General features: G+C 43.7%; 1 protein-coding gene across 1 annotated transcript in view; it reads right to left on the reverse strand.

The window, feature by feature from the left end:
- Positions 1 to 1,374: 1,374 nt before the first annotated feature.
- The window catches only part of T265_11626 (hypothetical protein), a gene marked incomplete at both ends in the record, with an annotated part of 24,825 nt that continues 8,194 nt past the window's right edge, over positions 1,375 to 18,005 (reverse strand). The window contains 5 exons of the mRNA XM_009178329.1: positions 1,375 to 2,535; positions 5,345 to 5,557; positions 12,682 to 13,026; positions 13,639 to 13,760; positions 15,054 to 15,486. Coding sequence (XP_009176593.1) covers positions 1,615 to 2,535; positions 5,345 to 5,557; positions 12,682 to 13,026; positions 13,639 to 13,760; positions 15,054 to 15,486 — 2,034 coding nt within the window. The remainder of the gene's footprint in view (positions 2,536 to 5,344; positions 5,558 to 12,681; positions 13,027 to 13,638; positions 13,761 to 15,053; positions 15,487 to 18,005) is intronic.

Consider the following 18,005-nt stretch of genomic DNA (forward strand, 5'->3'; position numbering starts at 1 on the left):
GAGTGGTATCTTTGGGAACATCATAGTTTCTGGGGACGATTTCCATTTTCCGGGCATCTGCGTAACATTTCTAACGAGCCCATGGTGTTAATCCTTCTGAATTCATTAAATTGGAAATTCGCTTCTGTCAAGATGATTTTCCAGGTATCTCTAGAATGACTGCGGTAATTTATCATTCCTACTTGCGTTCGTACTCGAAGCTAAAGAAGGTATTCGGGTAATATCTTGGGAGACACTTCCTCGAGAGCGGGATAATGGCAAATTAGCTCATGATAGACACGAGCGAATCCGTTCACCTCGTACAAACAGTGAAACATGTCGCTACTCTGCATTTTTATGGTAAAGGTTCTGCTTTTCCTTATGACGCGTGTTGCATCTCGATATCTTGGAAACCTTTGAAAGGAAGATGTATTTCTTCAAACCGATGAGTTAAGCCGCATTTCTGTCTTTATATTGCAACCCTGTATGTTTTTGGAAAACCTTGTGTATTCCATTGTTCTGGTGAGTGTTTCATCGACTGATACTTGCGGAAATTTCGAGACCTGAATTTCGGCAGTTTCAGCTGTCTAGGCGCTGTCGACTATGAGTTTACGTTGACTTTAGTGTCAGTGCAGCTGCTTATGTGTAATGCTTCAACCAGGAGCGTTAACCGGGATTGGAAACCCGGTTGACGAAAGGATTGTAGTATATGCAGTGACAAAGAGAGAGCAGTGACGAAAAGATAGTAGTATGTGCAGTGACGAAGAGATAGCAGTGATGAAAAGATAACAGTGGCGAAAAGATAATAGTGGCGAAAAGATGGCAGTGACCAAGAGATGTGCTGTGCGTTCAGAGTTCTCGCCCGCTCGGTGCAGTTAACGTGACAAAAGTTATTTCTTTTGGGCAGTTTCTCCGAGAGAAAATTATCAACTGCATTTTGATGCACTAAAGTACACAGACATCCGCATTTAAATGTACCCATCATATCGAACATTCGTGCTGGAACTCCGAGCCGAGTAGTTTAAGCGGATCGCAACCCTTCACTTACGTTCTTATCTGATTGTCGGTGATAAATCACTTGGATTCAGCAAATACCTGCAGGTTCACCACGCGTCACACCATTTTTACGGGTAACCGAACTGGGTCATCGTACTCAACAGCTTTCTATTCTGGTAAGTTTCGTAGTTTGTAGGTCAGTGGTGTCTCATTTTAACTAATCCATTTAAGATCGCTGATCAGTCAACAATTACAGCGAAGACGAGCCTCATTTATTACTTTGGGGTCACGCCCATAAAGACGTCGAATCCGTTATTCTTGACTCTCTTGAGAAAGTTACGTTGGTGTAATCATGGTATCCAACAATCAACACCGAAATATACTCAAGCATGGATACGACTGGTTTTCTGTTTCCTTACATCTGATGTGTTTCATTCAGAAAGCGTTGGAAAACCACAAGGTTTGGAACTGGTAATCCGCTCTTCTGAGAATGAGAATAGATAGGCTATTTAAAATAAAGAAAACCGAATCAAAATGCCTCAACTTTAGATTGATACGACTCTAGTGATCTAATCGTCCGTTTCGAACGAGAAAAGGAATTGGTTTTTGTCAGGCCAAAGCCTCAGAGTTTCCATAGTTTTAGGAAATTTGGCATTCTGATGTTTCTTCTTCTCTTTCATGTAATGAAGACATATCTGTCATTGCAAACGTACATCCATAGCGCAATTGTAGCCCGGTATCTAGTGATCGATTTATCAGCTCCACCGATATCGATGGAGGCATCATGAGTGATTCGACCGACTCGTTGTTGAGTAGCTGAAGATACCGATCAATGTTTTTGTCCAGTGCTGCAATCGAAAGTTGGTCGAATGGAGTGCTTTGACAATAGTCTGTAAACTGTCGCATTTGCTCAGTGACGTCAGATCGGATCCTCATGTACTGATGAAGGAACCTCTGTTGCATTCCCAATGGACAATGACAATTCGGTCTTCGCTCGTCCGCCAATTGTAAGTGTCTTCCTGTCAAACGGATCGCTCGATGACAATTTTGACAACGTATATTCACATCTTCAAGGGGTACAGGCCAATCCTCTTTGCAGGCGTTGCACTGGCATTCGAGTTTGTACATCATGAGTAAAACTAGACGACGCTCAACTCGATTTTGACTGAAATAGTGCATACCAAATGTTCTATGCAGTGTTTCCCCTTTTCTTATGGGCCGCGCTGCAAACAGTACAGCTGTGCCGTTGTTCGTCGTGACGGTCAATGTATTTGGATCGCAGGAGTGCAGCAGCATAGCCTGCATTGGATATATTCCGCAACCAACTCTGAGGCGATTACCTCCCATCAGGGATATTCCACGGTTGGACTCAATCAGGCAACTTGGAAATTGACGATAGCTACTGGGCGTGGTGTACTCTACCTGGAGCGAATTTGTCGCCAGCAGGGACACAGTTTGTAGGTCATGCAATAAACAGGCAGCTGCCCATGACGCAGGTAATGGGTCATCAGTTGCGTTTGATAAACAATGTCTTCCCCAGTCAAGTTCATAACCTCCAGCCTGAGTGGTCAAATAGAAAGGTATAGAAAAAATGTTTTCAAACGCTCTAGCTCCTTCATGACATTTTTGTCTACCAAATTTCATAAAATTTTATGTTTTGTCTACATTATCCCAAAGTCATGCTGGATTAAATCTAGTCCGGTTTGTCTAATTGATTTAATCCAAACTCACGTGATCTTTCCACCGTTGTGACTCGGGAGTTTCCGAAACTAATTACAGTGACATTGACCGGGAAATCTCTAGAATCTGCTACGGGCCTTATTATACATCGAACTCTATTCTAAAGTCTAGGGTCAGGTAGGCGGAAGAACAAGGCGAATGCATTTCGGGATGCTGTGGAACGGTAACTGCCTTTGAGCATCAACAACTAAGTGATCTAACTACTCATTTGCAATAAACAGTGGAATGATTGTTACGGATCGGGAAAAATCCCATGTAACCTTATGTACAGCTTACCAGGACTTTCAAATCTACTGAAACCGGAGTCCAGAAGCCTTGTAAAACATTGCTCCTATTCTGATAACACAGGAAATAAAAGCAATGTTAGAATCAATGATCGTCACTGGAGTTGGCGTGCAGTTTTCAAGCATCCCCCTACTAGGAAACCAAGCAAATAAACTCCTCACAAGCCATGTTCAGTTACCAAATGGTGTAATGAATAGGATGGCTTCAGACGGCAAGCAGTTAAGCATTCGTCAAAGAAACTGCTCACAATGCATGCTCACCGAAACGCACCTACGCATATGATCTTTATTGAGGTAGATACTGAGATAAACAGCAAAGGTGAGACATGTTCTCTACGGGAAACATGTGACGGATTAGGGAAAAAATCGTACATACGCTGACCGAGCCGACCAAATGATTCACATCATTCACTACTGGTGAATCCACTGGCACACAAATCAATTCAGTTTTTGTGTGCAAACTTAGTGCCATAATGAGGATTGACGTTGGTCGTTGATCAGGTAGCTGTTCACATTCACATCACTTTCGTTTGTACAGTCGTCCTCCTGTCCTGGCGCAATTATTCTGCTGATGAGCTCTACTAAGAACGAGACTTGAGTCCAGTGCTTCCCCTCCACTGTGGTGTGGATTCACTAGAATAATCGTGCCAAGACTGGAGGACGGCTGTTCAAACGAGTGTGAAGTGAATGTGAACAGTACACATCTTGCAAACCCCGCAATCATGGATCAGGTAGTTGTTGATCCGTTTTCGCCTATCTTGGCAATTGACTTGCAAACGAGGAGACATCATCAATGCTCAGTTGGGTGAATGGGTCGATGGACGAATTCGTCCTCATACATGCAGCCTAAGATTCACTCAGCCACCTTCTGGTGCTCGCTGCCTCACACTTGTTTGAGTGTGGCTTGGATCCTAAAGTGTGGGTGGATAGCGCAGGTTGATAACGCTGAATAGGAACTAATTCAACTGACACACAACAAGATCTTACTACTGAAAAACTAAAAGAGCCCCCACAGTAACTGCCCATAGACGAAAGACAATGTGTGTGAGAAAAATTATGATGTAGAGTGGAACATCAAGATCACCATATTAGATATGATTATAACTACAAGGATTATTTCCTAAGCGTCTTAGCATTGTATCACATAACGACTAACGTCATCTTCAAACCAGACAATAACTTGACGCATACAAATAGGCCAACCGGAAATTATATCTAAACAAATTTTGCATCAATGCAATCAATCTTCATACGACCACAAAGCTTCCTTTTCCATTCATAATTTATCCAATCGTGACAAATGTTCGCTTCCAGCCAATAGTGAAAGCATATCCGCTTATCAAAACAACCAATCCGATGTTTCCAATACTCTCCTAGATTCCCGAAACACTAGGTCAACCAGATCAACACTAGGACCAAGAATAGTTTTAAAGACCACTTCGTATGATTCCCGGATCACTGGATTTGAAATCTGTCCCACAGTGAACCCTATACACCCGTTACGCCAACTAAGAACGGATGGAAATAACGGGAAAGATAGGACAAGTGAAGCTCATAAACATGCGAGTTTTCTACAGAGGGCCAGAAATAAACTATCGATGTACATCACGAATTAAGTAGTTCAACGTTTGACAAAGGCTGCAGCCAACGCGGATGGGGACCAACAAAACCTGTGTTAGGCAGGTAGAGACGATCTTGCTCCATAGTTACTGCCTCCACTGTGTGACTCTCACTCCCTTCCATACCGGACCAGCAAACACATTTTTTGTCAGTGCACAAATTTGGTCACCACCTCCCACGCGATACCTTCGTTCCCTTATTCTCCTAGTCCGAGTTAAAGGAAGTCGTGGCACCTGTAATCACTGCGACTTGGTGCGCTACTTGTGAGCTGAATAAATGAGGAACAGGGATAGGTATGTTTCGACTACTATACAACAAGAATGTTAACTCTATCCTTCTACAGAATATAATGCTGGATGCCATCACACTGCAAATCAGAAGTACTGATGTTTAGAATGTAGCTTACTATCAGAGACCTGTTACTTATTCATTGACGCCCTACGAGTCTCAAACGGACAGTATTTCTCCATTCCTGGAACGAACGAAATATCAGAATGTCACATCTTCGTTGCCGTTCTGAGTATCGAAAGCGTCACAAAAGCTTCTTCCTGTTCTGCGCACACTTCCGTTGGCATTCAAGACACAGTCCGTTAGCAAATCAAGATTAAAGGTGGGCTGACAGGTAGAAGGTCAACGATAGACAAATCATACTTTGGCCGCCTTAGCACTACATTCGGCTAGGAACTTGGCTACACAACTGTGATTCACTCAAAGTGGATACTCACTGACAGACAGTGTGTCAGGAACACGGCCGCCACTGTGAGTTGCCAAAGCTTGTGTGGCGCGACCCGTCCTCCTGGCAGGCCAAGACGCCCGATTGAGAGGTAGTCATCATCAGTTTCATCCAGCGGGGGACAGTGGTTTTGACTAGAGAAAGCCAAAAGCCTGGCGGAAGCACACTGCGTACCATCGGTCGATGCTGTCTGTGCGAGTGTGTCCTATGACGTAGCAGCGGAAGGATTCGTGGTAAGCACAATAGATCGAACTTAAAATGGATATCGTGAAGAGCTTTCAGATTAGTCCAGCGTACACTGGTATCAGGAGCAAGCCTACAAGATATTCGACCAAAAGTAACAAAAGGTTTCCTCAAATTCACTTGTCTTCATTCAATTCGGCTCGTCTCCTGATCCTTTCAGAAGACTCCTGACCACTAACGGCATAATTAATCAAAACGAAATATTAGACAAAAACTGTCCTTTTGGAATAGAGATGTGGTGTCCTCTTTTGCATGCAAACACCTTCATGAGGAGCCAATATATCTCCTCAACGGAGAACGGAATGAGGAATGGACACTAATGAAAAAAAGTTCCATTTCCAAACAATGACTCAATGATTTGAGTGTTTTAGTCGGAAAGCGATGAGTCAAGAATCAAATAAGAATCAAATACACACGTTGACCTAAACACAATTGAGCGTACGGCATTCCAACACGGAATCAAAAACCTGTTGGTTTTCAAGACCCAGAAGAATACACCTACGTGCCAAGCTTTGGGTTCCAAAGTGTCGGGGATTATGAAATGTTGAAACAGAAAAACAGTGAAATAAAAAACAAATCAGTATTAGCGAAATAGACTACTTTGAAAAGTAAGTCATTGTTAACAGGGGACAGGACTGCTTCTCAGGTGGTCCTCCCCTCTATGATATTCGTCAATTGAAGGTGCTGATCTATGGCTCCTTCTATCATTCGGCAAGCTAACACCAGCCGGATTTCCAAGTGAGTGTATTTTTCCGGTTGCCCACAAGTTTTTTTTGTTAAAATATGATGCCAGTTTGATAAGAATTTGGAGCATCCTTTTGCCCGAAGTTCCTCGCAAGAGAAATCCGCCAGTGGACTCCTGCAAAGGGTACCATTTAAAAGAAAGTAATTGTGTACGTTTGGAATGTCATAACTGTCTCTCTCGGGCAGTAATCCTTTAAACTCAATATTGGGAACTTGATAGTAGTTTTCTTATGGTTAACCCGCATTCGCGGAAGCACACGATGATACAAACATGCACACGTGTCATGTGCTCTCGAGGAAATACAGAAAAATTGCACAGAGTGCGGCTAGCAACATCTCATTTGAGTGATTCCAACTAAAGGAATGGACTGTCTTGTTATCTGCGAGCTCTGGATCACTCCACGCGTAGGACGCGAACTTACTGACCGGAAGTCCTGTGTTTCAACGTCAACCCAAGCATATAGACTCATTCCGGATGGCCATCATCTCACCCCTCGGGTTTCCTTCGGATTAGATGGCCTCCAGACAAGGAAAGACTTTCGAAGCCAAAAAGAATATCACTTCATTTTGTTCACTGTATTATTTAACTAGTTTCGTATCCACAGGCCATGAGACCATCTCTGCAGAAAGTAACGACACCCACCTAAAGTGTTCTGCATTTAAACATTGCGTTCCTTACAGTGCTGTCTTCTTTTACAAGTCTCGAGTTCATGTATCGTAAAATGCAGTGTGCAACATCATACCATTCTTAACCGTGCAAGCCAGTCTGCCAAAACAGTTGGACCAGCGGTTTGAATGATTTTGACTTTTTCTGACTGTACGCGCTGACTGAGGGAACTCTGTATCATAAGCGAGCCTAAAACATTATGCGGCATTGCGAGCTTCCATAACCTTCTGGTGATTAGTTCAGAAGGCTTAGAGACTCCGTTAATACGACATACTTGGCCGCTAATCTGTTTATCGGTTGTTGTCCGTTGCTTTCATTGCGTACACTAAGAGATACTGGTGTAGAGATTGTCACAACTGTTGCGGGAATGTTGTACCCTATTCAGCAGTCTGCACGTGGCCTAGGATTACGGCCGTGTCTGTGAAAAGAAAAAGAATGGTATCCTTGAGACACTAAGGAATTTTCATGATTTTTTGTTTTGTTGCGCGTTAATTTTGACCGAAAATCCAAGCGCTTTCTGCCAAAACACGTTTATACAATCACGAACTAAAGCCTGTCAAACTCTGTAAGGCTTAATTTTTGAGTCATTATACGCATAGACCACTCCACCGTCTCAATTGTGGAGTAAAATTCCATACGTTGACTCGAATGACAAAGAACACTCAAAGCAACTAATAGACATCACTGAGTGAATCGGACTTACGGACTTGGTCGCAACATATTGACGGACGATTTGCGATATACTTCGACTGAGATTTTAGCCTGTGAGTGAAGTCAGTCTATGCTAAATATCCAATCAACACTGCACAGCTGTTTTGTCCTTGTTGGGCATGTGTGAGTACCTCACAAAACTCCAGATATTTTCAAACTTGTGAGCTCTTCGCCGGTGTGGTGAAAACTTAACAGTTCAGCCAAGAGCAGCCGAGCTGCAATGTGAGTAATCCTACTCGCGTGGCAACATGCTGACTACCTCCTTGAGGGACCTCTTCTTGAATAAAAGCTACACTTATCGTTCAAAGGTGTTCTTCCTCCCATCACTAGCGGTCTAATTTTCGGAATACCTGACTAGTAGTCTTCAGTTTGAAACTCCTTGAAGCTTCTGCTTCGTGGATTTGGTTGTGGGGAACAAAATACAGCTTCGACAAACGTGATTGTCAGCAACAGAGAAAAAGGAGCTAATTCAAAGCCATAGTATCCAAGCGGAATGGACCGGATGCCGCCGGCGGAATTCGGATATCGATCACTCCCCGATACTAACGAATTGATTGGATATGTCACCCACAAAAGCGTAAGACATAGGGTATTAAATCCAGTCAATGCAGAACATTCCCTTATTCACTTTTCTTTGGATTTGTAGAAGCCTTTCGGAAATTTGCATCGCTTGATGATGCGTTGATCGCCAGTTATGCTGCTAAAGAAAGAATGAACAATTTGCACCAGAGACAACAGGCCTAATTTTGATCCAATTCACAGAGTTTCAAAGTCTTAGTATCGGGATCCGATGGGTCTTGTGAATTGACCTCACAGTAGCTTTGGTCCTGGGTGAGAGACCAGCACTTTCCACCTATATCTGTCCAAGTAAAAATGCGCTGTGTGATCTGATCAACAGCAACAGTCTATGAGGGGAATTTAAGCCAACTAACCCATGCGTAGAGGGCAGTGGAAGAAAAACAGCTAAAGGCGTACCACTGCTGCTGCACCATACAGGTCTCTTGGTCTGGCGAGTACAAAGCTCTTGGTAATGGGGAGCAATTAGTACACTGTTACACTAATACTATGGATGCAAAGTGACCTTGAGATGGTGGGAAGTGACTTCAAACAGCCTGGTCGTTCTTCTATCCGCCTTGTGGTTGGTCCGTTTTGTGTGTGTGACCTTGTAAGTTTGTTCCGCTGCTGCAATGTGCATTTCTCGCCTGATATCCGTGATGGAAACATTCGGATGTCGTTGACACTGTTTAATCGAGTTCAAAGTTTATTCTGTCGTACTTCTGAAAAGTGCTACACTTTTGTTCAAACATTGAAGCAGAAGTTCCCACAAGGTACAAATGTGTTCGGTATGCGACAGTGTGTGTCCGAGCAGAACACAAGGTTGGATGAAAGTGAGGGACTGCGCCTACCTGATCAGCCACAAAAAGAACGAAACCTTTCATAGACCGTCGAATGGACCTCAACAACCAAATGGGTACTTTTCTTAATAAATTTCCACCGATTCAAGAAGGGACTTCAGTGCAAATAGTCCGTGTGAATTGGTAGAATATATCATAATAATGCTCATTGTCTTGGAGCGTGGCACTATCATGCTTGGCGTGTAACGTGGGAATGAGAAATCCAAATGATTTGTCGAACATACAGAGTGGACTCGGCAGGGAGGCCCAGCTTCTTTCTTTTCCGGATCACGAGGTAGTTGATGCATCGTTGGTCTGTGGAGAATGCTGAACATGCATTTCTGTCACAGGCAAAAAGAACGCCAATGGGATAGACGAAATGTTGAACTTTGTCAGGTTTTCAGTTAACATTTCTTGCACTTTTAGACCCAAAAACAACACGATATATCGTACTGCACGTTGCATACTACACTGAAAGGTGTTCCACAGGTGACAATAGCTAGCTCAGACAGCTACAGCTACTGAATAGGTGACCTGCTTAGTCTTGGCGACGCGTATAGATGTTTGCGGCTGGGAGAGGTTAAAAGCGTGGTTTTGTGAAAAGTGAAGATAGGATCATATTCTATTCTTTTGTCATTGTGTCACTGGTCAAAATGTATCACTAGTTTTCAGGTAGGAATTCAGAATCTTTGAATCCGGTAGTTGCCAAACAGTGAAATCCAGATGTTTATTGATTGATTGTGATTAGCCAAGTGGCATATCGATAGGCAACCCGGTGTGAGTCTATTTTAAGCCCGTTACAGTGGACAATAAGCTCAGTGACCGGGGTGGGTGCTGCTTGTTGGGGGGGGGGTTCAGTAAAAATCAGTTCAGGTCGACTGATTTTATGGACCCTATTACATAGAAGATTTGGTTCAATAATAACTGATATCCATTTGAAATAGCATCAACGAAAAAAACTGAAATCACCATCACAACGTGAACACACAGTAAGAGAAGGGGCCTATCGCCACCAGTGGACATCAAACTACATCTTGGCTGTCAGAGGGAACTACTCCGGATTGTTCTTCAGCTGAGGATCCTCTCGGAGGAACCTCTCTGTATACTGTAAACCGATTTACCACAAAATAGTTTCTGGTGAAAAAATTTCCTACACTGTACACACTTCCGTTGCTAGCAATCCTATAAATCGCCGGGGCAGTAACTAAGCGTCTAGACCTCTATTCAGCTGCCACACTCTTCCCGAATAGGTGGATGGATGATAAACACAGGGGGCACGACCATTAATCTCTGAACGGTGCGTTTTATGTTCCAACGTTTCCTAAACATTAATGAATCATTGGACGATCTCTCTCACAAGCCTCCTCAACCGATGACTATTGGAATTTCGGGACGTCTACTGGCAATGTCGACATGCAGCTGATTATCTAGGATGACTGGTCAACTGCGAGTGACGGAATATAGTCAAGACAGCTTGACTTTGGACAGTTTTTCATGGGCAGTTAAAATCAATCCTAATACGACTGCGCATCAGCCTACTGCGCAGCGGAACAATCATGTCAAACAGGGCTGTGCGATTACGCCTGAACGTCTGAATCATGTCCGATTTCATCATGTGCCGGAGAAACGTCAAATAAGGACACAGAAAGTTCACACCCACTCCGTGGCCGAGGCACCCTGTACACAGGCGCACAGACGGCCATCTATGATCAGCCGAGACAAAGGAACAACCGCCCGAGAACCGGTGTGGGTGTGTGGGAGGCACACTGGTTGGTTGATAGCGGATCGACCATCAAATACGGTGACAAGTGAATCATATATATAGAAGTTTGTAATTGTGTTAATACACAGTTCCTTCAGGTAGCCTTCTTGTCTTGTGACTATAACCCAGTAGTGTCAGGGCAGATGAAAAGATACAACAAATCCCTATTTCACAGTCAACCCCACAGACGTCTTCGGAATCAACCGTAGAGACAAACGTATTTCCCATGCAACCAGGAATCAACATCGAAAAGCCCACCGACTTCATGTGAGGTTAATATTCTCTCACATTCTCAAAACAGAAAAGAGTTTTTGCCCGTTGTTATGCACAGATACAGCCGATTCTCTTGTTGATTGTTCTGAATTTTTCTAAGTGATCTGGATGGTTCTGCTAGACTAGGTGGATGAAGATGGTGTACCAAGATTAAATTTGTGTGGAAGAGCCAAACAAATCTAGGTTCTCAAGGAAGGATTTCTCTAGGCGTAAGTGTCGTGGTCCCCAGAGAATTCATTCATGCATCTTAGTATGCATTAGGGGAGGAGTTAGAAAATTTCGTATGCTTTTCAGCCACGAGTTTCTTGCCATCGGTACTCAGGTAGCCGAAAGAGGTTGCACCGAGATTTCTCGGACTGAAACTTTGACAAGTAGATTAAATTGTCTTTTCAAATTTCATTCGGAATGGTTACGTTCATGGTGCCACAGCGGCAATCGAAGTTCAGCATAAAAACCAAGTCATAAAATACTCTGTGAGCATCGAAGCGAATCATGATTCATTTGAGTATTTTCACCACAAAAACCGGTGAGTAACCTCGTGGTGTACGGCAAACGAGGTTGGCAGCACTGTCTGGTGAGTATGCTGAATGGTCTCAGCAGATTAAGTTGATAGAGAACTAAAGTGCTACTGAAACAAGCTTGTCACATCTCACGTGACGTTCCAAGCTTGAACCAGAAATGTTTGTCTCAGAATGGAGTCGTCCGAATTCGTATTTATTTTAGTAGGTTGTTACAAGCTTTAATGGATCTCTGTAAACATGCATCACTTTAGTTCATATTTTACGAGAGACGCTTTTGTTAGACAATTGCTAAGATGGGTACCTACCGGAAATCAAATTCGCCGATCAATCGATGAGTCATTTCGGGAATATCATCATCTGTTGGCCCCGAGTAACTTATATACTCCTGGATGAAGTGCAACGGTACAAAAAAATCACAAAACCTTGCGACTCAACAACAAGGAAATCAGTAGACGCTAGAAAATTTATCCTCATTAGGATTGGTCTGATCTAATCGAAACAGGATGGAGTCTAGCAATCGAAGATAACTGGAAGATAGCTGGGACGTTTCTGTACACGTTTTAAAGGAAAACCCTAACTGCGTGTGGGATAGTGCAACTCAGCCCTAAATCTCAGCTAATAGGGGGACCATTTAGGAACATGCGATGTTGCGAACGGCTATTCTTGATAATCGCTTGAGAGACAAGTAAAATTCATATGGAATTGAGCTCACACGCAGCAGAGTTGCATTCATTAAAGAAGGCAATTCAAGAAAAGACTGACACCAGGGGTGCTGATCTGAGGGAAGAATGTGGATAGAGATTGTTGCTGAAACTGCAGGGGAGAAAAATAACAGCTTTCCGTCCATGACAACACTAGATTTGAGGAATATCCTTCAGGAACAACTCCTGTCTTTGAGTTCAAACAAGTGTTTCTAGAAAATCAAGCAACCCGGACTGTCAGAATGCTTAACTATAGATGATATTTCATGTTTATCACTGTTGGTTTGTCACAGAGTGGTTTTTGAAAACTTACTTGGATCAAACGCTTTAGATGTTTTTGGTCTGTACGCGCAATGCAAGCAAACGGAAGCCACGTCATATTGCAGTTCACATAATTGCTATCCCGTGGCCGGACAAGTAACCGCATTCGATAACGCTGCACGAATTCCGAGACACCAGACGGCAGCTCGTTTCTCCCCATCCAACGCCATCCGGCAAAGTCGTAAAAGTCTACACGTGAAATCTGACCACATTCATATCTGTGACTAGAGCGGACGACACTCGACGGTATTGGTGAAGCGTCCGACGTGTCTGATGTTTCGGCGCTCGCATCCGGCAACCATGAAGCCTTTTCACATTCCGTACTGCAAAAACCAACCTAAAATGTAACACACAAGTAGCATCGGAAACTGATATGGAAAAAATGCCACAACGAAACAAGCTAATTGAAGTATTGTAAACATAAGAAAAATTCGCGAAGCAAAGACACATCATCCAGATGTCTGGACGGTTACCCTTGGGCTTGTTCGCGTGATGATCAGATAGATGTGTCGATAGATATACACTCAACTAAAGCTTCAAGATTCTATCTTACGACAACCGTTTTCCACGATCAAGCTCCTTGCGATCCTTTGTGTGAATTAGGATTTTTTTTTGACAACATCAGCCAACACCGCCCTATCTGATAACGAATAGCAGTGTTGTCAGTGTCAGAAAAACGTAAAACAGAGGTGGTGATTACACACACACAAGGTGCAGATGCTAAAGGGTTCCACTCATAACGTTATATATTCATTTCTGACCAAGGCGATTTCAGCCCATTCTGTTCTCGCCCGGAGTACGGGATACTCTCTGATTCATTCTAGCACTGGTGGAATGGCGTTTTGACGGTCTGCGAATTGCTTTAACAAGAGAAGCACGAAAGACAAACAAAAAAAACAAACAGATGTACTCATCCTAGAACCAGGATGTTTCGGTGAGAAAAACATACCTCAGAACACTTTTTGCATGGCAAGAGATTCAAACATCGTTTAAAACACTGATAGCAATGTTGGAGGAGGAAGCGCTTGTCGATCCGGCGGGCGTATGGTTTCTCAATCAGAATGACTTCTCCTGGGAAGGACAGACAACTTCGTTTTAAGCAAGATGAATTAGTGAGAAGTTGAACAGCACGCCATAAAATTCCACATTTTAAACCTTGACTGATATCAGAGTAGCGAGGTGGAAGAAAGCCTCACGTACACATAAGGCATACTTGTTGAACCTAGCGTGAAATACTGGACATATTGAATAAATACAATGTTTAGAAGAACGTTGCTTAAAAGCAGAATGCATGCATTGTTTTTATGAAAGGCGGACTACGTTAGCAACAGTAATCTTTGGGTCTCGAATCGGATTACTTATCCATTTAGTTCTGCAGGTCATCGAAAATAAATTCAAGCATTGTTCGACCAAACCTGGGACAGTATCAGAACACCAAATGATCCGACTAAACACTTAGTTGGTTGCTGTCAGATACGACAGTGGACAATCCAGATAATGAAGGACCGAAGGCCGACCGCAGTAAAAGAGATACACTAAAACAGACGAACTGCTTCCAACGTTCCGTATTCAAATCATAGTGAGAATTTATGCACCAACAAACAGTTCTGCCAAAAACAGTCCAAAATAGACAATCTAAACTGGCTGGTCGCGCTATCAGTGACCACATAGCTGCTTTCCGGTTGCAGAGTGGAAGACCGCCGGCCATCCTTACACAAACTCAATGACGGATACAAGTGGGATAGTGTTGAAGCGGTCCACCGTGTCCGCGTTGGGCGCCTGGTGACGGTTCATTACTTCTGGCCGCCCAGATCTAAACGGGAGAAATCGAAACGCAGAAATCGGGTTCGAACCACGGACCTTCCGGTCAGCAAATTCGTGCTCTAACCACTGAGCCATCTAGGCCTTTCTGCAATTTTTTATCATTCACCTTAAGTTTGCATTTATCAGATTTGGCTAGATTGCCAACACCGAGCAGATGAACACTTTAGTTTTACTCTACTCTAAATGATTTTGTCAGAAACTACGTCTGCATCTCGAAATTTCGCTCAAGACGTACAGGCGACAGTCATCATTTTCGACAGACAAGGTAACTGAAAATTGCGATTCGTCTTCAGCAGAGATTTATCTATTGAGAAAGGTGGAAAAACTATCGGAAATTTCTAAATGCTGACAGCGTCAGTAATGTTTGGCTCCAATAGTTAATTACGTTGGGTTCCGAGGAAATTATACGTTCTTAACACTGGATGGTAATCGTAGAACGTTGGTAAAAGCGAAGATAACTTCATTTGATAATCTCAGCAAAAGTTCTTGAAGGTTATTAAAAGAAACAATGAATTGGGCACAGCTTTATAGTTTACTCACCAGCCTCGATATTTCGAGAGGCCTGCAAGTGCCATCCAGCTTTTTGTCCTCCCAATGTACACTTGTACGCGGCTTTGCCGTGGCTCTCCGGACTCGGTGACCTTTGATTCTTTGAATTTGCACGTTTGATTTTCTTCGTTCTACGTCTTCGTGGCTGCGTAATTGTAGGAACTTCGTGTTGCCTGATGAACAATGGACTTGACACCGGAGGATCGGTATGTGTATCCGGTCTGTGTGACATTTGTGCACATTTTAGTAGGCCTTTTTCTAGTTGCTCCTGGATTTCATGTGAATGAATGACGAACGAGTTGGACCGAATCATTTGGCGGGCCTCCATAAATGCAGCCCGTGCTGCATCAATCTGGTGCATCGCCAGGAGGGATTGGCCTCGTCGTGCAAGAAGTCGCGGACGGCGGTCCTGTGGATAGTCGTGCTGACGAGAAAATGAAAAAAGTTCGGTTGGATTTATGACAGATTCTTCAAAAGTAAACAGGAACACCGAAAGAGAACGCTGACCAAATTGACCTCCTTTCGAATGAACGCAACGCCTGAGGTATGAGAATGCTTCAGAAGCGAGCACTGAATAACAGCTCTCTGGAGATTATTTCATCAGAGTATTCATTGCACACATTAATGGGATGCCTCCGGAAAACCGTTGCAGGTGTCAGACTTAAAGTCCAGAGTGAGTGGTACCCTATCATCGCATCCTTATTCGCCCCATGTAAAAAAAACGAAGATAAGCGGAAGTTGTTGTCTGGAAAAACTGGGCAGCTACAACGCATTGATCATCATCACTATCATCGACAGCGTGACATCGCTGTTCAAAATTGATGCTTCACTGCCGTACAACCATGACTTATTTGAAAGCCTTATTGTAAAGGAAAGAATAAAGTTGGACGGGGAAGGGACTTAGTGCTAGCTTAACACAATCATTCCGAGGTGCCTACACCTCCAGGCATTCACTTAGGCAATCTGAACAGAAACTGACAACAAGAACGCCACTGACATCGGTTGACAGCCAACCGGCACAGTGAGGATTATGCGGTCCCACCCTGGAACGCGAGTAGCACCGACAGCACTCAAGCGTTTCATGATCTCCTTCATAGTCCTCTGCCAAGTCAAGGGTTGGCCACCTCTCTGTTTACGCCACTCTGAGTTGGACATGGAAAACAGTACTCTCTTCGGCAAACGATGGTTCGGCATACGTAAAACATGTCCCAACCAACGCATCTTCCGGTGCTGGACACATACTTCAACGAAAGTACCCATTACACAACCGAAAACACGCTTTCTTACTGCCTCGTTACGGATTCGCCGACACCAACCCATACGAGCTATGGTTCTGAGACAACAATTGTCGAACACCTGAAGACGTCTCAGTTCAGCTGCTCGAATAGGCGACGTCTGACAGTCATACAGCCAGACAGCCCGAACTGTAGCTTGATACACTCGTCCCTTCAGATTCAGGGATAAACCATTCTGACGCCATAGGCGTCTCATGTTAGCAAACGTGGCCCGAGCCTTGCAGATTGGTGCATTCACCTCATCTGTCACACTACTATCAAAACTAATACAACGCATTGATGACAGAAATTGGTTCACGTTGAGTTAAAAGTAGACGCAAAGTAGACGCATTATAGCCAGTGCATCTGTTCGCTTTCACATGCCGCGGCACTTAGTTTCCCGTATCCCTGACCACATATCTATTCACCAAGGCACACCAACAGTCCTTGGTATTGCTATCGAACAGAACAGCTTAAATTCCACTGAACAGCTTCGCTTCGCGGGCGTTGAGAGGACCATTTTGTTGTGTTCTATGTAGGTCTAGAATTCCTCAATCGCCCAGTTTGAAGTCATACGTAGTGTGGAGTTTCAGGGTTACTTGCGTCAGCGCTCTAATATAAACCTATTACCACCTAGTAATGATATATTGCAAATTATTCCACAGCTATCCCCGAGAAACTCGTTAGAAATAGCCGTACATCTAGAGGGACGTGTGAACTATTTCGCCGTTACATTTTCAAGATTGCACTGTGGAAACAAGGCTGTAGTCGGCTTTTCAAGATTACAATCTTGTGAATGTGTTTATGATATAGGCAGACAAAATTACAGCATCCATCTGACGAGATATTGTAATTTGTTCTATCTTTCGATCCAGAGTTTGCGAATATGAATGGCTCTTCCCCGATAAATACCGACTGCACTACGGTTGGCATCGGAAATTTATTACTGCGATGTAGCATGTCGGAGTTAACCTTGGAGCAACCACCGTTCAAAGAGTTCCAACATTCAGGAAGAAACTGCTTATGCTCAAAATATTTTACGAACACATTCTTTCACCAATCGCATAGTAAATTCTGCGATTCATAGACCACAAGTAGTCCTTTATAACGCTTTCTGTCTGTCGCACATCTTCCCTGGTACGACCAGTAATCATTTTACAAACTTCACGTCAACGCCATTCCTGTTTGATGGGGACACAATCATCCTACTGGGTGAACACCGAAGAGGGCAAGTGGTGGACTGGGGTTTCCATTCACATAAGCATTGCATATACCTACCGCACCGCAGATTGAACTGCGGACATCTGTCATGACTTGGTAGCGCGATAGTAAGTTCAGCTGACTGTTCGATGCAGTCACATTTTGAGTCCGCATTTGATGAATGCACGTGATTTGCGCGCGCTGGAATGTTGCATGGCTTTCGGACAGGAAAGTTTAATTTTATGGTGTTGTAAAAGTGCACATGGCGTGGAATGTACATTGGACTGCATTTAATACACTGTAACGAATCGGGTTGAAGGATCCAAGTCTCGTAGCGGATACAGCCCGCACGGAACAAGGCTTCACAGTGGATCAGCGCCAACCATGAAAGGCCTATACAGCAGGGGCTACCCCTAGTGGCCTTGACTGTACTATTCCATGGTACAACATGCCGCACAGAGATAAATGT

This window comes from Opisthorchis viverrini (assembly GCF_000715545.1).
Source record: "Opisthorchis viverrini unplaced genomic scaffold opera_v5_540, whole genome shotgun sequence".
NCBI classification, from domain to species: Eukaryota; Metazoa; Platyhelminthes; class Trematoda; order Opisthorchiida; family Opisthorchiidae; genus Opisthorchis; species Opisthorchis viverrini.